This window comes from Pangasianodon hypophthalmus, chromosome 7 (assembly GCF_027358585.1).
Source record: "Pangasianodon hypophthalmus isolate fPanHyp1 chromosome 7, fPanHyp1.pri, whole genome shotgun sequence".
Classification (NCBI taxonomy): domain Eukaryota; kingdom Metazoa; phylum Chordata; class Actinopteri; order Siluriformes; family Pangasiidae; genus Pangasianodon; species Pangasianodon hypophthalmus.
The window spans coordinates 23,026,733-23,053,599 of record NC_069716.1 but is presented as its reverse complement, the minus strand read 5'-3'; the positions used below and the strand labels follow the sequence as shown (position 1 = coordinate 23,053,599).

The 26,867-nt window shown below is 39.2% G+C and overlaps 1 protein-coding gene across 8 annotated transcripts; it reads left to right on the top strand.

The window, feature by feature from the left end:
* Nucleotides 1-1,932: 1,932 nt before the first annotated feature.
* erc1a (ELKS/RAB6-interacting/CAST family member 1a) lies at nucleotides 1,933-26,518 on the top strand. Of its 8 annotated transcripts, none has more exons than XM_026918338.3 (19): nucleotides 1,933-2,134; nucleotides 3,104-3,986; nucleotides 8,940-9,317; nucleotides 9,708-9,782; nucleotides 10,301-10,456; nucleotides 11,314-11,481; nucleotides 11,565-11,732; nucleotides 11,827-11,964; nucleotides 12,117-12,257; nucleotides 13,426-13,566; nucleotides 13,741-13,934; nucleotides 14,239-14,250; nucleotides 14,646-14,733; nucleotides 14,878-15,009; nucleotides 16,163-16,323; nucleotides 19,922-20,069; nucleotides 20,870-20,965; nucleotides 23,856-24,020; nucleotides 25,244-26,518. In XM_026918338.3, the coding sequence occupies exons 2-18, from the start codon at nucleotides 3,300-3,302 to the stop codon at nucleotides 23,907-23,909; spliced, it is 2,937 nt and encodes a 978-aa protein (XP_026774139.1). In that variant the 5' UTR covers nucleotides 1,933-2,134; nucleotides 3,104-3,299; the 3' UTR covers nucleotides 23,910-24,020; nucleotides 25,244-26,518. The 8 variants fall into 8 exon arrangements, with proteins under 8 accessions (XP_026774139.1, XP_053091700.1, XP_026774144.1 ...); XM_053235725.1 differs by lacking the exon at nucleotides 25,244-26,518 and adding an exon at nucleotides 21,551-21,608 and having other exon boundaries at nucleotides 23,856-23,994; XM_026918335.3 differs by having other exon boundaries at nucleotides 1,934-2,134; nucleotides 20,864-20,965.
* The last annotated feature ends 349 nt before the right edge of the window (nucleotides 26,519-26,867 follow it).

The following is a 26,867-nucleotide window of genomic DNA, read 5'->3' as shown; positions in this document are numbered from 1 at the left end:
TGAAAAAAAAGAAAGAAAAAAAAAAGAGCAATATCAACCTCCAAAATTGTATGATCACAGTACACTAAGTAAAAATCTCTGCATACTAAGTAGTAGGCCTAAATGTTCTATATTTCCCAGTCTATCTCATTCCCCTGCTTATTATGATGCTTCATATAAACAGCATTTAATGCACATTTAACATAGTTGTGGAATGTTTCCTGCATCCATTATTTCCTTATATTCTATTAAAGCTCCCTTCACCTTTCCTCACTCCACTTATTGTACGTTTTCCCTGCTGTTTTTTATTCATATACTCTCTCTCTCTCTCTCTCTCTCTCTCTCTCTCTCTCTCTGCCTCTCCACATATCCACTTTGTGCCATTCTACCTTTACCAATAAATGTTAGGGTTGAGTTATTAGAGGGCAAGACTAGATTACTGTAATGTTAGTATGTTTTGTCTGTGTCCACTCATCAGCTAAACGGCTTTTGTGGGCTGAATATGGTGTGTGAATTTGCAGCTCTGTGCTGCAAAGCTACAGGAAATGAATAGTTACCTGATGGTGCTTTGTCACTTGCTAGTGTGTATCCACTGTTATTCACCTCTGAGTCATCATTTCCAACATTTGCATTTTATAAGGTACCATCTAGGCGTGCTTTGCAGATTTACAATTATTGACTGCAGCCTAAATTTGTCAGAATTTGTCAGCCTCCCTCTACCTCATTCATTAATGGAAAGCGACCACCATAGGACCACCACTGATCAGATTATTTGATTGATGGACACTGACAAGGAGAGTATGGCACTGGTATGAGCATATTAAACAGCATTAAGGGGGCTGTTAAACACTCATTATTACTGTTGTGTTGAATTGAACATGAACCAGTGGTAGCTCAGTGGTTAAGATGTTGGACTACTGATCGGAAGGTCATGAGTTCAATTCCCAGCACCACCAAGCTGCCACTGCTGGACCCTTGAGCAAGGCCCTTAACCCTCAACAAAAATTAGATAAATGTAATTTGCTCTGGCTAAGGGTGTCTGCCAAATGCCATAAAAGTAAATGTGATGGAACTCTGAAATGTCCACACCTCAGAGGAGTGGGGTGAGGGGCACTTCTGCAGGATCAGTCTTTACTGCTTCTGTGACACAGAGACTGTCAGTTTGGTTCCTGCTGTCCATCATGCCACAAGTACAAACTCAGATTTTTATTCTCTCTTTAAGTTACTGAGGGTGCCACAACACTGGTCCAGATCATTCTGACTCATTCCAGCTCACTTTAACCCATTCATATAGCTGCAGTCCCTGAGAAAAAAGTACGAAAGTATACCGTTCCTTGTCACTGCGGTGGTAACTTCTTGACTTTTTGACTTGGTGTATATTTTTTTTACACGGTAATATGAATGAATCTGTGTGTGCCTTATAAAAATATTTAAACTACATAACTGCATCATAAGGACCACTGATATACACACACTGTCCACTTTATTAGGAACACCTGTACATCTGCACATCTAATCAGTTAAGTTATCTAATCAGCCAATCATGTAGTAGCCGTACAATGCAAAAATTCATGTAGCTACAGGTCAAGAGCTCAGTTAATGTTCTCATCAAACATCAGAATGAAGAAAAAGTGTGATCTCTGTGACTTTGATCGTGGCATGGATGTTGGTACCATGCTCGTTTGAGTATTTCATAAACTGCTGATCTCGTGGAAATATCACACGCACACCCCAGTCTCTTGACTTTACACAGTTGTAGAGGTGTTCCTAATAAAGTGGACGGTGAGTGTATATGTTTAGTTGGGTACTTTATAGCAACAGTGTCTCAGTCCACACATCAGTTTGAATAGATACTACAAAATGGCGGCTCCTCACTCCGTGGTCCCCCTGCGTGGGATTCATAATAGATGACATTAGCCCCGCCCACTCAGATTAGGCAGGCGCACGTCGCGAGCGCGCGGCGTAGGCGTTACGTCATCGAACTCCTTCCAGCCCTGATGGGAAAGGATGCTGCTAATGTCTGCAAATAAAAAAAATTTAAAAAATAAAAAAACCATCAAGCAATATAGAGAAATAGGCTTCTTTCTTTAGGGCGCTGTTTGGACACTGGAGGCTGCAACACTTCATTTGAACACATGGATTAAAACAACAGATGGTAATTTGAATTTGCAAGAAATTGATTGTCTGTCTTGAGATACACTGTGATGAATGAAATGGATGTGCATGATTATTTAGTGTGCATCTAACGAAATATTTGTCGATCGACACCGTTTTTAGTAAAAATTTTATTTTTCTTAAATATTATCCTCGTAAATCCTGATAGGATTTTTTTTTTTTTTTAAGAGGAGTGGATAACCTGCTATAGACAATCAAACCGGTACAATGGTGGACGGCTGGAGAAGGGCAAGGGGAGGATGCTTGCAGCTGAATAATTGCACCAAGGTGATAGTGCTGGGAGCTGGGACAATCTGCACAATAAAATACCTGAAACCTTTAAAGAAATAAGAATTGTGCAGGTTAGAGCGCGCGCTCGTAATTGCGCATCTCGCGCGTCTTCGGTCACATCCGAGTTTTAGAGCTCACGCCTAGATTTAGGCTATATATGAACCATGATGGAATCCGACTAGAAGAAATTGACGTATTGCTCATATGCATGGCTGTTTAAACGGACAGCAGAGAACGGTGCGTGTCTGAACGCGACATTGTACAATTTCTGTTTGTTAAACGCTTTAAATGTGAATACTTGGAGCATGAATACGGTGCAACCCCACCTTTTCTTCATTGCATAGCCGTCACCTGGTGGTTTGTAGTCTAGATGCATTTCGACAAGTGTGACCTAAAATTGTGCAAAAAAATGTCATGATTCAATGTTATTTATGCAGTGTTGAGTAACTGTAATATGGAGCGCACTTGATGATGTTGCTGGCAAGTGTCTGCGTTTAAACAGTAATGCCATAGCTTAGGCCTTAATATTAATTGTAATAGAAAAAGGGTTTAAATGCCCATCTGTCTGCAGTCAGCTGGAACAAAGGTGTGGGCTGTTTCATCCCAGTGACCCACATGGCAATGATCCTTTGGCATGGCATTTTTTCATATACAGGCTGTACCTTTTATTTTTCTGCAGGGCACAGTAGGTGTTCCACGTTAGCCACTGACAGACCATCCTCTCCCAGACGGAGCAAAGAAAGCTGCTGTCCTCGTGCAAAGGGGAAAGCAAGAGTACGTCCTTACATGCAAGAAGAATGACTGTTTGTTAACAGCTTGGGTGTGGTACATATTTGTCCTTTCTTCAGCTGGTTTACTGATTGTAGTCTGTCAGAATGTACGGCAGTTCTCGCTCTGTGAGCAAAATGGATGGCAATCACAGTGGGAGCCGGAACAGCCAGGGCAACTCAGGCCGCTCTCCCCGGCTGCCACGCTCACCCCGAATGGGACACCGCCGCACCAACAGCATGGGGGGCAGCGGCGGTGGGCCTGGTGGCCCTGGGGGCAAAACTCTTTCCATGGAGAACATCCAGTCCCTCAACGCTGCCTATGCCACATCCGGTCCCATGTACATGAGCGACAATGAGGTTGCACTCGCCACCTCCTCCGACATCCCGAAAAGTGGCGTGGCAACCGGACGCTTCGGGGGCAGCATCCCATATGGCGTGCGTGGAACAGTCACCGGGAGCACTCCTGACATGGCCATGGTGCCTACTGTGTCCACAGACTCCATAAGCTTTGGAGGAGAGCTCCATTCAGCATCCACTGTGCCACATTCATTGCGCCAGGCCAGGGACAACACCATCATGGAACTGCAGGCGCAGCTGAAGGAGGTGCTCAGGGAGAATGAGCTCCTGAGGAAGGAGGTGGAGGTGAAAGAGAGCAAACTCAGCTCATCCATGAGCTCCATCAAGACCTTCTGGAGCCCTGAGCTGAAGAAGGAGAGGGCGCTGCGCAAAGATGAGGCTTCCAAGATAGCAGTGTGGAAGGAGCAATACCGTGCCATTCAGGATGAGACTCAGGTGAGGAGTATGTCTTTGTGTGTGTGTGTGTGTGTGTGTGTGTGGGCACACTGGTCTGAGACCAATTTTGCTACTCTAATGATAACAGGTGCAATTAAGATTGATGTCCATAAACGAATCTCTATCAAATTTGTAGATTCTCCTGTGTCTTTGCATTTGTCTACATTTTCTTGCATACCTGTAACATAATTCTTGACAGTGTGTTAAATGTTTCTCCTTTGCATTACGATATATCAAGACAGTAATTATGCCATGTAATTGTGACTCAAAACCATATTACCGTAATGTCTACATAAGCCATCATATATAGAATATCCTATACTATAGAAAATTTGACAAATGTCAATGTTCTTCCAAAAGTGCTGTCTAACATGTCAATTAAAAATCTCTCATTGCTGTTCATTTGGGTTGAAATCTGATGACTGTGAATGAGATAGCATATGATTTACATAATTTTTGTCCCCACCAAACCAATCAGTGAGCCCTCATGTCCCATGGATGGGGGCGGAGTCATCCGGGAATAGACCATTCCCATCAGGATAGAAATGTTTCAATATAAAATAAGGGTGATCTGTCAGAAGAAAGTTCTGTATATTTGCAGAGTAACCCTAAGGGGACAAGTGGAACCAAACCATGGCAGCAAAATCTTTCCCACAGCATAACAGAGCCACTGGTTTTTCCTTTAATTCGTCACTGTCTGTAGTTCTAGCATGGGCATGTAAGGATGTATGGAGGGTCACTTAGAAGAAATGAAAGTTTGATGCCTAGAAAATTGTGGTAAGCAGATGTACAATGAGAAAATGAATTATAAGTTGTCATCCCTGTCACACATTTTAGAACAGAGCTGATATTATTTTGTTACTGTAGACATTATTAAAACTAACATAATGCTCTAGTGATAATGTAGTTATAACTGGCTGATCACAGACTTCCACTGTAATACCTGTAACAGAGTCTAATAATATATACAGCATTTGCCACCTCTATTCATCAGTCAGATATTAAGCTGAAACCCTACATATTAAAGGAAAACTCCACCCTGAAAGATATTAAATATTGAAATATTTCTGATGTGTTTAGTGATTTGTTAGTTGATTCTGTATTTCCATTATTTCTTCAGTTACAATGGAGTTTAGTTTAATAGGAGAAAAAATGTAAGAATCTCAAACATAAGGGATAGCAGTCAGGTTTCACTGTTAGCGCCTAAAAAAAAAAAAAAAAAAAAAAGCCTCTTTTCTCACGCACCGTTTTCCAGTGATGTTCAAGGTCATAATAATGAGAAATCCAATGCAGAAGCAGTGGAGACAGCAAATATTGGACTCAAAGTTCTACAATGCAATGCAATTGCACAGATACTCAGCTTGGCTCTATTGATGGTGTGTTGATGGTGGTATTAGCATGAATCGTAGCTAATGCAAACTAATTAGTATTAGTTGAATCTTTGGAACCTGATCTGTTTGAGCAGAGTGTACAGATGAAGAGATGTGATGACTGACTAAAGGACTAAAACGCTGCTGAATCGCTCTCTTTAGGTAGAGCTGAAACAAGGGCTAATGCTGCGTTCGTGGTGTCTTGTAAGTGGTCATTTGCAAGTTGTCATACTGTCATTTCCCACCTCAAAATGTTCAATGTGCAAAGTGAAAAAAAAGCATGGACGCTTCCATGAAATTGTGCCATTTGTTTGCTTTGTCAGAACATGTAAAGCTCATAAAAAGCTATTTAACTGCACTTTTGCAATTACAGGCCTGAGTGCCTATTGTTACTGTTCTACTATTGTGAGCTTCAAACATTCATGCAATGTTTTGGACTGAAATTGCGACAACAGCAGACAAAAGTGAGTAGCTTAGCAACAAGTCAGCCAGTTAACGTTAGTGATAACTCTAATGTTGATGATATGAAATGTTACACTTTAAAAGGTCTTTAGTGAGTGTTTTTTTTTTTTTTTTGCATTTCTTGAGACACTGCTTCCAATAACCATTGGACTGTTTTCATATAGGATTTTAGATTGCATTATAGTATACTATAAACAATTTAGGTTAAAAGTCCTACAATGCTAAACAGCAATAAATAATTGAACGATTTTGGCAAGTTTCAGCAATTTTATGATCTCAGAGCAGCAAACACTATGTGCTGTAATAATACATCTGCTGTTTACAGAACTAAAGAAACAGCAGATGTATTATTAACTTATGTTCAAAATTTACCCTAACTCTTTGACATGATTCCATGCCATTAGCAAAGTTATGAACCTGGAACAGAGATCTTGCTAAATATTCCAGCCAACACATTAGATTTTACATTAGAACTATACATGCATAAAAGCTTATACAAGCATATATATATTTATATGTCACTGTACATGATAATACAGAAGAAATTGTTAAATGAAAAATATATTTACACACTTCAGTCCAAGCATTAGATAAATACTGTTAAAGATTTGTATCAACAATTTGAAGTTAAATTGTTCTCCACAATCCAATCACATTAATGTGTGTCACGTCCTGTGTATTAATCAGTCATATGGATGTTTGAGACCGTAGAAAGTACTAAAAATCTATCTATGCAGTAAGCTAATTCTTTAGAACATGGTAAACACTGAAAAATGCAATGATTACTACAATGAAATGAATAAATATTTGTTAATTTCCTTACTATATACTGCAGGCTGCAAAATAAAGCCAGGCAAAGAAAGATGTCTAACGTCTCAAATGTTTCATTATATCCTAAATGGTTCTCAAATGACATATTTATCAAATTTACAGAAAAACATTTTGATGAAGCTGTTTTACTGTTCACACTTTCCTCAATATCTCCATGTGGCATGTTTATAATTCATACACTGATACTTAATTTTATAAGAGCATTGTTATTAGAGATGTAAGCAGTATTTCATGCCAGTTTTTCCAGACGACTGTTTAGATGACTGTCTTTATTGTTTTGAAACCTCAGATTCATTGTTTGAATTGATACTGACAACAGAAAAAAATTGGCCCCAGGATCAGGCTTTGTTCCACAAGCTTCCAAAAATCTTTCCTCCCTTGTGTAATGAGCATAAGGGTCTGGTCTGGTCCCGACATGCCCATATACTCCTGCTTCCCACACCACGTTGTGCTAATCTAATGTCCTACTGTCCCGCTGAGCGATAGATCTTTGAGCTGCTAATTGAAGATGGCCGTTTGCAGATTTTCAGTGCTCCGTTCGAGTCTCAGTAATGCTGCGCTCTCTGCTCTCTGCTGCCATGTGCTGAGCCCTCTCATTTTAGTGATTAGTCTCAAACTGTGATTCACAGCAACATGGCTGTCTTGTCACATCCACACACGAAGGGGCGTAGTGCAAGAAGCTAACGATGGCTGTGTAATTTGGTGGGATAGGCATTGTCATGCTGCTCATGCTGCTTGGTTCCAGTTAAAATTACACTGATATTTTCAGAGACATTATACGTGTACTCTGATTAGTACTATGTGCTATTTAGCAACATGCTTATTTGAGCTTAATTAGACCTTACCATCCAATATCAAGCAATTGAGTGTGTGTGGTGTGTGATTAAGTAATTGTGCAATAACTGCTTTTCTGTTGCTGCTCTTGATAATGCTCTAATCTGAATGGAGAATGTTTGGTTAAAGATAAAGCACAGAAGTCAAATGTTAGCAAGTCATGGTGGTGACACCTTTTGTGACCATGTGTTACATTACACATGGCCTATATGTATTTCAGGTATAACTAATCACACAGTTGGGTGGGGCAGGGTATATTATTTCTCTTTATATTATTTTTCCTAAAGATTTCATGTTCTCAGTATCCTTGGCATAAAATGTACTGTTCGCTGTTATGTATGGTAAATAAGCCATGGTTTCCAGATGGCCCACATGGGGGCTCCATCCGCCCTCATCTCTGCCTCACTACACCACACCACACACACCCTGCATCTGCCAACGACACTTACGCTTGCCTGGCTTCCACACCAAATATGTCAGCTATTCCTTTATTCTTTGTTCAAGCTTTATTTCTTTATTTTCTTTATTCAGATATCAAATGTGATGCAACAGACACAGAATACAATATCATAGTATATATGCCACGTACATCTGGAGGATTTAGTCTATGCCAGATAAACCATTGTTCAATTTTGTATGCAGCCATCTCAAGAGACTGAGAATATGCACTTTAAACGTCTACTGTTTGGAGCATTACAAAGCCCTCTGGTTTTCAGCTTATTCAACCTTTTTTTTAAAAAAAGTAAAAGATATGCAGCTGTGACTTATGGCAAGCTCAAGCATTGCTCTCTTAGAATTACCTTTTAGCTGATGTTTAACCCAGATTGGCTAACGTTAAAAGGATACTCCAAGGTTTTTCATCCCAATTCTCATCCACTGTAGCATATGTGTGATTTTCCTGTACTGAGAAAAAGAATATTAATTTTGTTTACTTGAAAATGTCGAATAAAGGAAGTCTAAGGGCAGTTGTTGGGATGCCATATATTTTTTTCAGTGATATTTCCTTTCATTTGTAAATAAATCTCTATAAATTCTATAAAAATATAAATAATGTGTCCTTTTAGAGATAGGGCCATGAATATAGTTGAGTAGGTCCCTTTATGTATTAATATCATAAATTTTTAGAGAAGGCATAAGTAACAGGAATTCTACATTTCTACATTTGTACAGCTCGAGTAAGACTTTTTCTCATATCTGTCTCATCTTAAGACCTTTATTGTTGCAGCGTAACTATTCTTGTTTTGAACTTATGGTATATATTGGCATATTTTTTTATTGGCAGAAAGTAATAACTGCTCTTAGACTTTTATTATAAGTTTGTTCTGTCTCAGTACATGCCTTTACTGAAGTGCTGAAATGCCTTAACTAGCTGCTAATACTAATCTGTCCAGTGGGAAATGAGAACAGTACAAACTTATTATTTACCGTCTTTGTCCTTCTGTCTCATCCATGGCAGCACCTGCAGACCACAGTGCAGGCGCTGCAGGCTGAGTTGCGCATCCAACGTGACCTGAACCAGCTGCTCCAGCCACCAGGGGAGCCGCTTGCACTTGAGCCAGGCGAGGAGCAAGAAAGGCAGGCTCGTGAGCTTGTCCTGCTCCGCCGCACCATTCAGGAGATGGAGCTGCGGCTGGAGACACAGCGGCAGACGCTGGTCGCACGTGACGACTCTGTCAAGAAGCTGCTGGAGATGCTGCACAACAAAGGGCCATCAAGCAAGTCCAGCGAGGAGGACCATGAGCTCACGTGCCGCCTAGCCGACGCCGAGATGCATGCACATCACTTGGAGAACCTGCTGGAGCAGCGTGACAAAGAGATGGTGGCTTTGCGGGAAGTGAGCAACACATAAATTCCTATCAGCATGTTCCTATGCTCATGCAATGTGAAATGTAAAATCTTTGGATGAAAAATGGTGAAAAATAGAAAATTGAAAAAGAAAATGAGAACAATGCAAATGAGAACAAAGTGTAAACCCTTTTCACAAAACCATTGTCATCCTTTTATAAAATAGGGTTAAAATGCATTCGTGAAACAGGGACTCTGCAGGGAATGTTATTTGTCTTTACGGTACTGTTCTGATCATAAGACTCTAGCAGAGTGATAGAGTGTTGAGCCAAATTCGTAGCACAGACGCAGTTTCCCCTGAAGGTTTGATGACACATCTGAAAGCTCTATTTCTGGCTATAGTGTGAACAAAGTGCCAGGCATGTGCCTCTTATTCCAGGAGCTGCATCGGCGCCTTGAAGGGACGCCGGAGTCTACAAAAACCAAAGCTCTGCAAACCGTCATTGAGATGAAGGTAGAGCATATGTCAACTTTGGGCAATATTACTTAACCCCTTCAACTCCCAGGAGTTGACTTACACTCCAGCCTTACATTCCTCAATCTCATAACTGCATACCTTTCCTATTAGTTTCTCTGTAGTTACTGAATAACATGCTTTAGCATGAATTACTGAGTAATAAACTGGGACTTTACAGGGCTGATGATGGATCATTGTTTTAGATTAGACTAGTTTCATGAAAACTAATGGAATCAAATGGTTATTAAAGGATTCTGTTTTGTTCATAAGCAATGCCTAAACTGCACTCCAAAATGAGAGATGAAGCAGTGTGGGTGAGAACGTGACAAAAACACCCAGAATTGTTTCTATGTTTTTCAAGTCCAAAATTTTTTGTTTCATTTTTTTTTTTTTACAATTTAGCAAATATAAACCTTTTACATGGCAGTGTACACAGTACAAAACATTGTATTCATGCTCCAGATGTCAGATGTGTGGTTTTGTGAGGCTTTTATGTGTATGCTGTGTGTGTAAAGGACTCACAGATCAGCTCTCTGGAGCGTGGGCTGAGGGAGTTGGAGGACCAGGTCATGATGCTACGCTCCAGTAACATGCTGACTTGCGAGGAGCGACAAGAGGAGGTCAAGCAGATGGAGGTCTACCGCAACCACACCAAGTTTATGAAGAACAAGGTAGGACAAGTCCAAGACGGAATTATAAATGAATTCCTTTTGCACCCTGATTATGTACCACCTACATTAATTTTTCTAGTATGACCATTTGCTTCTTTTTAAGGTGAGACAGAATAGGTAGAAATGGCCATTTTGGTCATGTAAGTAGTTTTTCTGATTTTTGTCAACTTTCAACAAGGCTTAGCTCGTATGCTAGCATATTTATCCATGTATGTCAATTTCCTTTATGAGCCTTATAAACCACATTCCTCCAAGTATCTCCATCATTTCTAACATGAGCTTTGAAGTGCCCCAGTAGCACTATGGAGTCAGGGAGGTACCTTCTCTTACGCATACGCACAAACAACAATCAGAGTTTCCCTCCCTGAGACTTGAAACCTTCTAAAGGCAACCTTCTTGTCCACTGGGAAAAACTCTGACTGTGAGGCCCTCAGCCTGGCCCGGGTGAATATCCCCATAACCTGCCTAAGGTCTGCCTCCAGTGGGAGTAGGAGAGAGACCATTTTAGAGAACATTTTAAATATTACATGATTTCTAACAACATTTCTTTTATAAAACTTCAAATACTTGTAAGTATAGCAGTAATTAACTGGCAAAGATTAATTGTCATAATATTAATTTAAAAACCTGCATTCCTGTAGTATCTTGCCTTAAACATAATAACATTTTCATCCAACATCCATCATAAACCAGTAGGCTTTGAAAGCCTGATTATAACATTTTGTGCATTGATGAAAAGAATTTAATCCAAGAGTTTATTATTATAAATCTAACTGCTACAGAATATCTTTGCAACACAATGTTTATGTACAGTATTGAAGTGATATTTGTAGTCTGGACTGTCTTCTATGAATCAGATGGACCAGGTGAAGCAGGACCTCTCTAGGAAGGACACCCAGCTCCTTGGCCTGCAGACCAAACTCGAGACGCTTACCAATCAGTTCTCTGATAGCAAACAGCACATCGAGGTGCTCAAAGAGTCCCTGACTGCCAAAGAGCAGCGAGCTGCCATCTTACAGACAGAGGTAGGAAATCAACCAGTGGTTTATCAACCCATCAATTTATCCTTAAGTTTTATTTTGGACCGATTAACTCCATAATCTCTCAGGTGGATGCACTGAGGTTGCGTCTTGAGGAGAAGGAAACACTGCTGAACAAAAAGAGCAAGCAGATCCAAGACATGTCTGAGGAGAAGAGCACACTCAACGGCGAGATCCATGACCTTAAAGACATGCTGGAAGTCAAAGAGCGAAAAATCAATGTGCTACAGAAAAAGGTTGGAATGTATATCTTAATATTGTCTTTGCAATTTCTAAGCTGTTTTCATTCTATTGTATGTGAATATAAATTTATGTATGCTGATTTTCCAGATTGAGAACCTGCAGGAGCAGCTGAGGGATAAAGAGAAGCAGATGAGCAGCTTGAGAGAAAGAGTGAAGTCTCTGCAGACTGATACATCCAACACAGATACAGTTCTCAGCACCCTGGAGGACTCACTGGCCGAGAAGGTAAGAATCGCAGCCAAATAACCATATATAGTCCATACATAGAGTATTTAAATAAATGTTAATAAAAGATTTTTTTGCAACATAGCTTTTCATGCTAAGCATGTCACTCTAAGTGTCACTCCAAATATTAATCCATTTATCACTTGTTACAGGAAAGAATTATCGAGCGGCTGAAGGAGCAGCGAGACCGGGAGGAGAGAGAGAGAGCCGAGGAGCTGGACAGCAGTAAGAGAGAGCTGAAAGAGCTTAAGGAGAAAGTGAGCTTGCTGCAGGGGGACCTTTCAGACCGAGAGGTGAGTATTAATGATTATAGGGTCCAGTTTGTCTACTTAGTACTCTGTCTTGTTGTGGATCATATTTTTCCACGTACATAATCCATGAATAATTTCAGTGACATTTCTGATCACAGGGCAGCTGTTAACTGGAGATTTTTGGTTGTTTATCAAACCCAGCTTGCATTTTAACCTGTGAATGCATAATCATTCTAAAAATGATGTTTGAAATGATTGATTTTTTTTTCATTGCCATTTCATTTTCATTCTGTAACATGCAGAAGGGGGATGCTGGATGCAAGTGTGTCAAATCACTGTGAACTTTATTACAGCAAAATCAAAAATCGGTCAGAATACTGTGCAGGGGTCAAGACACAGGCAGAAAGACTTATCACTGGTAAATCCTTAATCAAAATGTAGCAGACAAGCAACAGTCAAACCAAGAAATACTAGACATGGAACAGGGAACTTAAACTAGGAAAATACGGATCAGCCAACTAAGATTTTGCAAAGATACTCAGAGGCAACAGGGTAGAAATAGATTAAGGATTTAACACAGAACAGATGAACACAGTAGGACAACAAACAAATGGCAGGAACTGGTTGGAGACAGAACTATAATGAGAACATGAGCACATGTTTGTAAACAAAGCACATGATGGAAAACAGTGTGGGTCGCACTGGGAACCTCAGTGTGCACTGAGATGTGGAATTTGTGACAGAACCATCCCCCAAATGGACACATTAATGCAAGCATATATTCCATAAAGCATGCAATAGAGAGTTAACCCTGAACTAAAGATATAAACTAAAATATTCTGTCAGTGAAGACTGAAAATCCTTGGACTGAAGACTGAAAATATGTTGGAATTTTTAAAGGGGATAAATATGCATTAAATTTAGTGTCTCCAGTCACAGCATATAAAACATGCTGAGATGAAAAATCCCACGATGCGCCATCTGAGGGTTTGTGTAAAAAAAAAAATAGCCATGATGAGATAATGTGTAATTATCTTCATAAATATGGACAATTTATGCTAAAGGTACTGGCTAATGCACATTATAAGAGCTAGGCACTCAGACAGACAGATTCGAGTCCAAATGATCTAAATTACACAACTACTAGCAATTTTCAGCCAGTTCAGCCTAGCTTAATATATGTCATTCTATTTCATTATTGTCTGTGCAGAATTCTTTGCTGGACCTTAAAGAGCATGCATCATCCTTAGCCTCATCTGGGCTAAAAAAAGACTCCAAACTGAAAACTCTGGAGATTGCCCTTGAGCAGAGGAGGGAAGAGTGCTCTAAATTGGAGAACCAGCTAAAGAGGGTAAGAGAGGGTCAGAGAAAGGTTGTGTTGGCGAAGGGGGAATGAGTGTTATTACTAATTGCCATTGTGATATTATTAGTTATGGTGGAATTTGAAGAGGATAATAGCATAGATACTGTTGAATGTTAAGTCATGCATGGTAATCATGCTGTTAACATCTGGCTAATCTATTAGGCGCAGAATGCAGCTGTTGAGGCACAGGCCAACTCGGAGCTCTCCAAGCGAATTGCCTCACTGGAAGCTGATGTGGCCAGGCACAGAGAGGAGTCTGGGAAGGCCCAGGCTGAAGTTGACCGACTGCTGGAGATCCTACGCCAGATGGAGAATGAGAAGAATGACAAAGACAGAAAAATCAATGAGCTCGAGAGGTCAGTCAGCTCATGATGACATTCATGTTAAAAGTGATCATTTGTCAGTGTCAGACCAGTTGTCGCTGTGAAAACATCTTCATGTCTTTGTTTGTGTCAACTGCAGTCGGAAAGCATTCATTATTGTCAAAAACATTTTCTGTCTATTTCATTTATTGATGTTGCTCTTTTTTACTGGATCACCTTCCTCTCTCTTGAGTTCAATTTAAAACCATTTTTAAGTTTCTGCTCTTGCTGAGTAGCGTTTGAACTTCTGCTCTTGTCTCCCTTCTTTTCACTTTGTCACCTGGAATTCTGCACGTAGTGTGGCTTCCAGGTTAGTACATACAGTACATGTGCATCTTAACAGCTAATATTCATGCTCAGAACCAGGTACTGAAAGTCCTCAAATGGAACTGAATATGTCTGCATATTTTTGGACCTTTAATCCTCAAGCCATAGGAACTAATTATTTGACTGATAAGTTTTCGAGATAGTGTTACATATTTAACAAACAAAAATGATATCATGCTCTGGCCCAAGGCATCAAATTAAGTAATATATTGAACACAGTATATTGAGCTGTATTTTTCCCCAAAACTTTTTTATATGGCAGAGAGCATTCAAAGTGATACTCATTCATCCCTTATAGCGATGATCAAAATTTTATAACAGAGTCGTACTGGAAGCCGTGACTGTTTCTCACGCTCACTCTGCTCCATCCTCTTCCAGGCAGATGAAGGAGCAGGGCAAGAAGCCGCCTGGGAAACACAGGGAGCCAGCTGGCAAAGGCCGCAGCGCCAATGATGGCCCACAGCAGGTGAGAAGAAGAAAACACAGCCATCTATTTCACTGACTGAATCCAAAACAGCTTGGTCCCAAACATGGTGAAGGCAATAAGAGACCCATATTGAATTTAATCATAGGTTTTGTGCTTTTGTGAACTGTACTTCTTCCATACCAGGAGTCTTTGCGACAGAAGGCAGAGCGCATCGAGGAGCTGGAGGAGGCGCTGAGGGAGAGCGTACAGATGACGGCAGAGAGAGAGATGGTGTTGGCACAGGAGGAGGCGGCACGGACTCACCAGGAGAAACAGGTATGAAAAATAGGAGCGCCGTTATGTAAAAATCCCACACATACTTTTAAAATTAGAGTTTGCCATCAAAAAATCAGAATTTCAAATAAAAACTATGGGCATGAGTTGTGGGGAGTGACCAAAAGGATAAGGTTACAGCTATAGGCAGCGGAAATGAGGTTCTTCTGCAGGGTTGCATGATGGTGTGAGTAGCTCGACAATGCAGGAGAGCCTAAGAGTAGAGTTGCTGCTCCTCCAAATAGAGAGGAGGCAGTTAAAGTGGTTTGGGCACCTTTGGGCCTCCTGGGCTCCCAGTTGGCTTGGGAACATCTGAGGCTCTCTCAGGGGGATCTGGAATCTGTGCCTGGGATTAAAGAAGTCTGGGCTGACATTCTTAGCTTGTTCCCACTGCAACCCCCTACGAGGAAAAACAGAAGAAAAATAAATTAATAAATTAATGAAGGAAGGAAGGAAGGAAGGAAGGAGGGAAGAAAAGATCTGGCTAGTTTCTTTATTTCACTCTTCTGTTTAAAATTTTCCAGGCCAGAAATGAGCTCCACCCTCATTTCTCTAAAAGGCATCTCATGAGGCATTTGTAGTTTTAATACAGGGGATGGGGTCAGTTGGAGCAATCTTGTTAGTGTTTTCATTTCAATTACAATTCCCATACACATACATTAGAGGTCTCTAGAACTTAGAAACTGCTCCTTTAAATAGAGGTGTAACACTATGAAAGATGCCCAGTATGATTACGATACAGCCAGGGATCAGAGTTTAGTATACTTGCTTACATTTCTAAGAGTATTATATTAAATTACATAGAACACTGCAGTGACAGTGCTAGTATTACATCATTTATTTAGAAAAATCAGTGTAATATTTTGAAAATAAGCTTGTCTCTGTGGGCCTTTAATAGTTCATCTAATCTGACTGTATTTATTTTATTTTTCTTTTAAGGATTTAAAGTGTTTCCCTAAGAGTACTGTAGAATCCTGTAACATTTGATCTTGCAAATCAATATCCAATTAAAAGGTTGAAGATTTGTTTCTCTGACATAGAATAAGGCTTTATCTTGAATTAACCTGGAATCAGTGGTTAGTTCGTGATATATAGATGACAATCACACCACAGTGAGCTGTCTATCTGCTCTTTTGTCTGTCTGTCTGTTAAACAGATGGAGGAACTGCTCGGGGCAATGGAGAAGGTGAAGCAGGAGCTTGAGTCAATGAAAGCCAAGATGTCATCCACCCAACAGTCTCTGGCTGAGAAGGAGGCTCATCTGACTACGCTGAGGGCTGAGAGGAGGAGACATCTGGAGGAAGTTCTGGAGATGAAGTAAGCCACATAGCTACTGTATCCACTCCAGAGTAAGACATATTGCTGATGTAAGGCATCCTTTTTGAGGACTTTGCAACATTTTTTAGTCCTTTAGGGTGCTTCCACACTTGGCACTTTTTTCTGAACCTCCAGCACATGTAATCCTATGAGAAGTAGACACATTCCTTCTAAAAAATGGATTTCCATTTTTTAAAATGCTGTTGCTGGCATTTTTTAGTAACAGTGGCGCTTCCAAAGCTTTCAAACTTTTCAGTAAAGTGAGAACAAGCATGTCATAAGTTGAAGGCTAAGTGAAAAAAAAAAAAAACACAAAAGTGCTGTTAAAAATTAGTGAGGGAACATTTTGAATCAAAAATATTTCAATGCCAATATTCTGACATTGCAATGTAACTTAATTAACAGCTTGGCTTCTTTTGGGACATTCACTAGTATGCGCAGTGACGTCCCATCCCAACTGTGCCTACATATCTTCAAGTCACAAAAGCAGTTTAAATAAAGATTTTCTGCCTCCAAAGCAACAGCGAAAGTAAACAAGCTCCTCATCAGCAGAGTTAAGCTTTATTTCATCTTTATTACTGATAGTAATATACAGTCAGATCCGGACGTATTTGGACAGTGACAGAGTTTTTGTGATTTTGCCTTTATACACCACCACAGTGTATTTGAAATAAAACAATCATGATGTGATTGAAGTGTAGACTTTCAGCTTTATTTCAAGAGGCTCCACAAAAATATGGCATTTACCATTTACAAATTACAGCCATTTTAAGCAAAGTACTTCCATTTTCAGGGGCTCAAAGGTATTTGGACAATTGACTGACAAGAGGTTAATTGACCAGAAGCGGTCCATTCCCTTGTTAGTTCAAGACAAATGAAGCAGATAAAAGGTCTGGAGTTGATATCAGGTATTGAGTTGGTATTTGGCAGTTGTTCGACTGGAGCTACCAATATGAAGTCCAAGGAGATCTCAATGCAAGTGAAGGAGGCCATCATTAGGCTGAAAAAAACAACATAAATTTATAAGAGAGATAGCAAAAACCTTAGGTGTGGCCAAATCAACAGTTGATTTGTGGTGGTTTATAAAGGCAAAATCACAAAAATTCTGTCACTGTCCAAATACTTCTGGACCTGACTGTATCTAGCCTAGATAGCAAACTATGATAGTAAGTTGGCCATTACTAGCTAGGATTGGTAAGCGTTGTTAGGGTTACAGTGGGCGTTTCAAATGACCCGCTGTTTTTTTTTCAGCACAATAAGCACTCTGACCAGCGCTTTTTCTGTAGAAAACCTCCAAGTGTGGAAGCACCCTAAGGCATCTTAAAACAGGGGGTTTCATAGTATTTGGTGGAGTCATTGCAAAGAGAGACAGGCTGTTCTATATAACAGCAAAAACAGCAATAACTATCAAAGTGGGCTTTGAAACACACATACACTATCACACATATCACGCTTGTCAAACTTGTGTATCGTAAGTGAACCGAATCGTAAACTGAGAAGTTTACCAAACAGCCAGTCAAGCTGGAGCCAGATTCACGGTACATTACATAATGAATTTATCTCTCATGCAAACAAGTTTAAGACCTAAAAACATGGCTCTTTATTTCTGTCTGCGTATCCAAATCATTACAAACTTGTTTCACTAGCAAGGTTTTGGATATTCCGTTACATGTCAATATACAGGGTTTCCTGTATATTGACATGGAAAAGTATATCCTGGAAAAGTATAACTACACTATTAAATCACTGAGATAGCATATTTTAGGGTATTTACTCCTCAACTGACATATAACCAGTAAAATATCAACAAGTATTATTTCAATTTTATGTTACAAGTAGGATTCCATTGAGGCCACATTTCTTTTGTAGTGGAGAGGCTGCAATTCTGATCAGATTTGGGATGTTTTATGGGCTTGTTTGAAATACTGTTTTTATACAACTCTACTTGGTTCTTTGGTGTATTCTGTGGTGGTTTGGGGGTACTTTAAAACTGCATTATGTAACCTTTAGGCATTTGGTGACTTCTGTGGTATTCCAAACAGGGTGCACATGTGTAATGCACCCTCACCTCCATGGTTGTGCCTTAGGTTGTGCTGTGAGTCTGTGATGATAACATACAGTATTATTACATGTACAGTAAGTCTGAAAACCAGGTTAAATGACAGTTCTAACTCTAAATATTGTAGGTTTCCAGGGAGAATTGCGAGAACAGTTTTCAATACAGATCCAATAACAGTACTTCATATACCACAAATGTACTTTTTTTTAAACAAAAAACACACTGCAGCTTTAAAAATACAGAGCGCAACTTTAACATTTTAACAGAAAGTGAGAAAAACAGACATGGATTACAGAATGCCAGTGAAACATTTGTCTTGTTAGTGAGGAAGTAGAAGCGATTTATGACAGGCTGAATTGAAAATATTTCATTACCAGTATCACAATGTTGCAGTGTAACTAAAAATAAAAACTTGTCAGTTTTTGGGACATTCACTGGTACGCAATGTGACGTCCCACTTTAACTGTGGCTTCATACTGTGGTGTTATTTTCTGCCTCTAAACCCACAGTGACAGCCAAAAAAACTCCTCATCAGCAGATTTAAACCAATCTTTATTTTATCTAGATAGCATGTATGTACAGTCAGGGCCATAAGTATTTGGACATTGACACAATTTTGCTTCTGTACACCACCACAATGGATTTGAAATGAAGCAGTCAAGATGTGATTGAAGTGTAGAATTTCAGCAAATGGAGTCCCTCCATTTTCACAGGCTCAAAAGTAATTGGACATTTGACTGATAGCTTCATTTCAAATCCATTGAGGTGGTGTACAGAGGCAAAAGTACAAAAATTGTGTCACTATCCAAATACTTATGGATCTGACTGTATATGTGTATATGTATCACTGATCTCTAACATCTCTTCTATAACCCATGCTCAAGTAATAATAATTAGTTGAGAAATGATGTGTGAAATTTTGTGTGTGTGTGTGTGTGTTTCAGTCAGTAAGAGGTTGTTAGCGATTGTATTGATGTTGATGTTGATGGATAATAAAAGTGAGTCATTCTAAGGTGACCTTTATTGAGCAACAGCTGTAAGTCTTGCAGAAAAAAGTCCTGGAAAATGAGTTTTTAAAAAAAGAGTGGGAAGGCTGATATGATCTGGAAACTAAGAGGCTTTTTGCATTATTTAGCTGAGGTGTTGAGTCATGCATTGCCATCAATGTGTCAAAGTAGGTGATAAATTTAACTTTAAAAAGGCATGAGTTTCATATTAGTGGCTTGTGGGAGTTGCTTTCTTCGAATGTTTGTGCAGAGATAACGGAGGCAGAAAATGAGTCATACTTCTGTACTCATGGGAAACTATCTGACATCTTATGTTCAGAAAATGGAGCATAAACTTGCTATTAATTTTATATATGCATGAATTTGGGGAAAATAGGTCACTTGCAGTGTAAACCTCTGACAAATACACTGCAGTTTGGGTACTGCAGCTCCTAATGAGGGAGTTGTAAGGGGAAATCGTGCTCTAGAGTGATTTAACTGAAGTGTCATTTGACTTGTGCCCTTTTAAAGTGACAGTAACTGTGTCCTGTAGACAGGAGGCTCTGTTGGCTGCTATCAGTGAGAAGGATGCTAACATTGCCCTGCTGGAGCTGTCCTCGTCCAAAAAGAAAAAGACGCATGAGGAAGTGGCGCAGCTACGAAGGGAGAAGGACCGTCTGGTGCAGCAGCTCAAACAGCAGGTACGGACTGTGTCATAGGGCTCTGGCTGAGACAGTGCGTGTGTGTGTGTGTAGGAGATGAGTCGTAGCTTTTAAGGTCAAGTTGTTTGTTTGGTTGCCACTAGAAACCATTTTGTTTAATGCTTAATGCTAGAAGAGATAATACAGCTGGGCTTCAGGTGTTTTTAATAAACTTCTTGGTGTGTGAAGATCGTTCTCTTCATGCCGTCATCTGAGCCATGCAATAATAGGGGCGTAACGATTAGAAGATTTGGATTAATGCACTGATTAAAAAGGCAAAGATTGTAATCATTTATTATAAATCCATTATTATCAATTATAACTGATTATAGTACTTGAACTTGAACTAAATCTATTATTATCAAAAAAGAACAAACAACTGGGGTGTAAAAAAAAATACATATTTTTAAACTGATGTGTAAATATGCTAGCAAGGTGATTTACCCATAACTGTGATACTTTTAAAATAGTACTTCTCAATGTCATCATCATTGGTGAATTAACTGTAGACCGACCTCTACAAAGTTGGTCACATATCGAGCGCCATATTATATCGTATCATAGCAGCTTCAGTGGTATGGTCAAAAATTGAATCGTTACCTTAAGAATCTAAATCATATTATATCATGTGGAATCTTGAGATTTAAACCCATTTGCAATAACATGTTATCCTAGTCGATGTTTTCCATATCTCCTCTTTTTTTCCCTTTCATCCACCCTCCTCCTCTCTGTCTCTTTTCCTCCTTTCTCCTCCTTGTTTATCCCTCACCCCTGTGCCTCCTCTTTTCTCCTAGACACAGAATCGGATGAAGCTCATGGCGGATAACTATGACGATGGCCATCTGAAAACACCACCTGACCAGACCAACCACAAAGCTCCGAAATCCCCCGATCAGGTCACAATCCACTGCCCAGATACAGTTCCTCAAATTTATCATACTCTGCCATTGCCATCATCTTGGTTTTCCTTTATTATTTAATATCTCAGAATTTTAATATGGTTGAATATAAAATGTTCATAAAGATTACCCATTCATAGCAAGCCATTTTAAGGTAGCAGACCCCTGATCAGAGCTGAGATCATTTCCATTCAACTGCTGTTTTTCGCAGTATATTTTTTGGTATTTGAATTGGAAATGGACACTCTTCTTACGGGTGTCAGTTTCCCTTTCAGTCCTTTTACTACATTAAATAAAATGGAACTGATCCCAACTCTGATGCAGACTCATCTCTCGATAAATCATGACTTCTCAAGCCTACAGGTGTTTCTCTGATTCACATCGGTAGAAGTTGTCGCTAAGTACAGATCCAGGATCGGTTTTATAATGCAAAATAATGTGAATTATCTAAAACTGCTAAACATACCAGACTGAACCTAGGTCTTTATTTGGCAGTCACTTCTACCTGAAACTGTTCACACACTAACCGGATCTTCTTTCCCATGCTGCACTTGGCTGAACCCCTGCCATCTTAACCAATAGGATGATGAGGAGGGCATTTGGGCATAGTCGCTCTGGCAGCCATTTTTGTTTTAGAAGGGTGAGCACTTGTTTGATGTTTGTATAAAAAGCCAACCTCAGCAGCCCTTTTCTTCCCCCATGCCACGCTGTTCCTATCATAGCCATGCAAAAGCATCAGGAAACACACATGTATTAACCTCCATAACATTTCAGTCCATCGTCTGTACCAGTCTGTTACTGGAGAATAAGACATAACAAAAATTTCTGTTTACATCTCGAAGGCTATTGTGTTTTTTTTAAGTAAATATTTTGCTCCCTCTTTGTGCTGCTAAAATATGGCCTGTATATCTCATTGCCCTTTATGTTGTTTGGACTTGTGTGTCATTTTTGTGCTGTTTTGGATCCGCATGGAACATTCGCTTGCTGTCTTTCTCCATTTCCTCCACTCCACATCCAAACAAATTTGTCTCACCCCCGTTAATTAAGGGCACAGTTTATATTAGTGCTGATGTAACCTTTTAAAATGACGGCGCTAAAAACATGGTGGCAACCCGGTCATAGTGAAAAAGCTGCTTCTTACAGGATTCTGGCATCACTCATGATTTCTGTATGGCATGCAGGGAAAGCTTTCTCATAATAAAGAATATGGCAGTTAACACTCATGGAAGTACTGAAACATTATCCTTGCCATTAGTTTGTATTAAATGTCAAATATCCAAGGATACAGTACGCCAAGGTGTATGCTTTGCAGTAAAGTTTCCTTAAATAACATTAGACAGCTGATTTATTATTAGCTAACATTAGTAAACCATGTGTAATATACTGTATAAGGAATACAATACAATGGTGCATTCTGTTTTTTGTTTTTTTTTGTATAACGGTATGTCCAGAAGTGTTTTATTCCTCTTATACCACAGCAATTTGCCAAAGATTACAAAGGGTTATTCATTAATGAATGACATTGTGTCATTTTTTCCATTTAGAGTTAAGTTTAATGTTATTGAACGTCCGCACGACAAGCTAGCTTCTATTATTACTTTTGTTATAACAGCTATAAACAATCGTTCCCTCACCAGCCTCTCTTTTTTGGGTTGTTTTTGAGTTGTCTTTGTTTCTGTCCATCCATGCATATGTCTGAGATTCTCCTTGAGAAAGAGCATGAGCTCAAGAAGGAGTGGTTGAATGTTTGTAGGATTTATATAGAATTATCACTGTAACCAGCAGATGAACTGATTAGAATGAATTGATCCAAACAGGGTCAAGGTCACAGCAAGTTCAAATATCTGGAATAGTTTTTCTTCAATAGCTTCCTTCCTGTCTGAAGTATATTTTAAGGGTATTTGTAGTATACAAATTAGTAAGAAGAATGTCTTAACTTGGTGTCAATTTCTACTTGTTTCTCTATTTTGAAATTAATAAGACCAAAAATGCAGCTTGTCATCTAACTGAGAATCTGGAAAGCACTATCCTGTCCTGAAGACTCTCCCATGGTGGAAAACTTACTGACCCTTAGTTACATAGTGCTGACACTAGAGTCTCTTTCCTTAAATGTTAAATAAATTTCTCCTTTCAGAAAACTTCACCATATCAACAATTCTATATATTAGAATGAGTGCTTTAATATAAACCTGTGATTTAAATTATAGCTGAGACTACTGTCAGAACTGCTCTTATAGAAAAGTTAATCAACATCTTCTGATAAATCAGAATGGTGTATTCAACAGCATTGTGGTATAAGGTTTATTAAGGTTAATTAATAATAAATAAGATGTTTTAATGCAATCTACAAAATGAAACATTTAATTAAAAAGAGTCTTGAAAATACTGAAATACTAAAAAGTATGACAATGTATCATGGCTAGTCAGAAGGGAACCGTGTTGATAGAATAATAGAACTTAGCTCTATAGTATTAACATCAAGCTCCCAAATGCTATAAAAAATGCTTTAAAACAACTTTAATGCTTTAAAATAACTTTATTAATTAAAGTGTACTTGAAGTGTCTAAGCAAGGTACATGCCATTTAGGCAGAAATTAGTTCCTTGTTACCTCAGCTTGGTCTCAGAGGTTTCGTGTCTTGTTTGCTCACTCCAGAAGCATGCGTTTCTGTGTTGAAATGCATGTCAACATGTCCTGTCTTTAATGAGTATCTTGAGTTACCTTTAGTGAGCACTCTCTGGATCTGACACTATGTGTTCTCTGATGGCAGTAAAGAATGCTCTCAGTGCATGAGAACCATAACAGATTTGAATGTTTAGCTATGATAGAGGCCATCTGCTCTCCATGATTGTCTTGTGTGTGTGATTAATAGTTTCTTGTGTGTGTAGATTAAAGCTGGGCGGAGAGCTGCAGTGCACAGGAGCTCCACATTAGCCACCTGACTCCGTACAGCCAGAGAGGAGCCACCCCATATCCCATCCCTGTTTGTGTACAATTCAACCCTGACCAAATCTCCCCACCCTCAGACAGGGCCTGCACACCAACACTTACTGGTAATCTTCCTGCAGAAGATGTTTGTAAATGAGATTAAACTTGATGCATCGTTTCAGCTGTTAAGAAGAAAGTCTTGTGAAATGCATCAGTGGAGGCTCGTCCACTGCAGGTGTGGCAGAGCCCCACCATTTATATTAGCCATTTAACAAATGTTAATCTTCATAAAGTCACAAATACATACATTCACAAATACATACTGATTCACAGATACATACAGTTTAAATTCAGTTAAAATACAAATGACCTCTTTTAACCGACAATTTAAAAAAAAATGTTGGTATTTGACAGATATGTCTGATGGTCCATTGATTGCTCGCCTTTCTGGATGTTGCGCAATCGCAGGGCAGCGTGCTTAAGGCCGATTTTACTCCATAGAGTGATTATTACACCTAGTGGACAAAAATGGGAGTTGTAACAAATGCTAGAGGCCCATTGGGGAAAGAATCACACTGCCCCATGCCTGCTTTCTATGAATGTTTTGAGTGGAAGAGGAGCAGTGGACAGGACAGTTAAAATCAGGGTTGCAAGCTTGTACTAGGTTAAAAATACTCCACGGCCACAAACAAAGGCAAATTGTATTGGGACCAGAAAAGGAGGATTGTGCCGTGCATGAGTAATGCATGTACACACTAACCTTGTTTCCCACACAAAGGCTGAGAAAAAGAAGAAAAAAAAATCCCTTTTCCCATGCCTGAATTTATTGGACTAGTTTCAGGTCTTCTCTGTGGATTTTGAGAGGTAGCTAGGCTGGAAATGTGGCTGAAACCTGGCAGCCCTGCTTATTAATGCCATTCTGCCTCAGGAGTTTTGTATATTACATTAAAACTATAACACTGATAATTTAATATTATATTGTATTGCTAATTTTCCTTCATAATTACTCTTACGAAATACTTTTTAAATTGATCATGAAAATGTTCATTTATTTGTTTGTTTGTTTGTTTATTTAACAGGGACAATACACGTTAACACATCAATATTTATGATGTAAATGTGTCAGATTTATCCAAGTTTCATTTGCTGGCTCTGGTGAACAAACAAGACAAAAAAACAGCATTAAACATACATGCAATATGAGTAAACATTCTGTTTCAGCAACCATATTGAAGTGTTGAGAATAAACCAGTGATGGATAAAGATAGTGGTGTTTATCATATGTTTCATATTTTCTGAAATTTGGGATTAACATGGACTCTGCTGTTTATTTTTTGCTCTTGTTCAGTTGGAGCCTGGGTTGATGAGAGTCAGACCGAAGCTGGGACTGTGACCTGGTCTCCTTTAAGAACAGCAGTAAATGGACCTTTAATTCCAGGAACCGCCAGCTGTGATCTAACCCTCCTCTCTCCAGGAATCCTCTTTGCCCTCTCCTCTCCTCTCAGCCTTTATCTTCTGATCTACAGAGCACAACAAGCCTAAAATAGTCATCTCCTTGTCTTAAAAGCCCCAATCAGGAGTTTTTGGTCTGTTGGCCTCCAATTTGTGTATAATCAATCAATCTTCCTGTATATACCGGATAATTAATGATTAAGTTTTATGTTTGGAATGAGCACCTGACAGCAAATCCCCATAAAAAGAAGTTTAAAAAAATTCCAAAACATCCTCGCTGGGGCTTAAATGCAGGTGCAGTTGTCAAATTCAGCAGTGTTAGCTGTGTTGTGAATGCGTTTTTTTTTTCATTTTCTACTTCTGATTACTGTGTTACATCGTCATGGTTGATTACAGACTTAGAATGCCCTGCAACGTGATGGGTGGTGCTATGTAAACATTTAAAAAGTAACCTGAATGCCAAACGTATATAAAGTATTATGCAAATTTGACAGCTGCATCTGCCATTAGACTTGTGAGACTTGCGTTAACTCGTTGCCGTTTAGGTAGCTACTTTCTTGCACTTTCTTTACTGGTTGTACGCTTCTTTTGAAAACCGAAGAACTTTAGGACATAAGCATTATACAAGTGTTGAACAAGAAACAGCATCTCACCACGTACGACATTCTGTCAGTGGTGCAAAATCAGGTACTGTACATGTCACTTAAATCCGACGTAACAGCTGCTAAAATCAATAGACATATAATGTATGATGTGTTTTTGTAGTGTTCATGACAGTCATACAACTCTCGTGAGGTGGCTGTGGGCTTTCAGTTTAAGTGTTACTATTTCTCTGTATAGGCAGAAGAAGCACAGAGGTCCACTTTAGCAACTATTACAGTAAAGTAGGCTCCAGAAATCATCCTGCCACATCTAGAGGTCTGATTTAGGAGAGCACATTGCTGGTTTTATGTTCTCTCCTAAACGGCAATGTCATTCGGTCTCTCTCTTGCAGTAATTTTTTTATGTTGCATTTGTGGCCTATTGTCTTTGTGTATTAAAAAAAAAGATAGTTCTCCTTGAAAAAAAAACAACAACAAAAGAGATGATAAAAGATGAAAAGACACGGGTATGAGCATTCTGACTTTGTATAAATGTGTATGTATATAAATATGTATTATCAGTGTTTTTACTCTCTGTGTTTTTTTAATTAATGTGCTTCAGAAACAGTTAATTACATTGACAATTTATTTAAGGTACGGACCATTTGAGCTAAGTACAAACAGCTGCTTGGCAGTTACTATCCAGATTACTATCCACTATTAGTCACAGTTCTCAGAAATGGACCAACCTCAAGATTACATATCTAAACCAGTTAGGACTAAATGGAAAAAACGGTTAATTCCAACCTAAACTGTAGGCCTGATATAATAAAATAGTAGATTTGGGAAGCTATTAGATGGAGCAGCTGTGTTTCCAAGACACATACACACAGGCTATGAATTTTTACTGTTTCTGCTCCAACATTTAGTTATGAACTA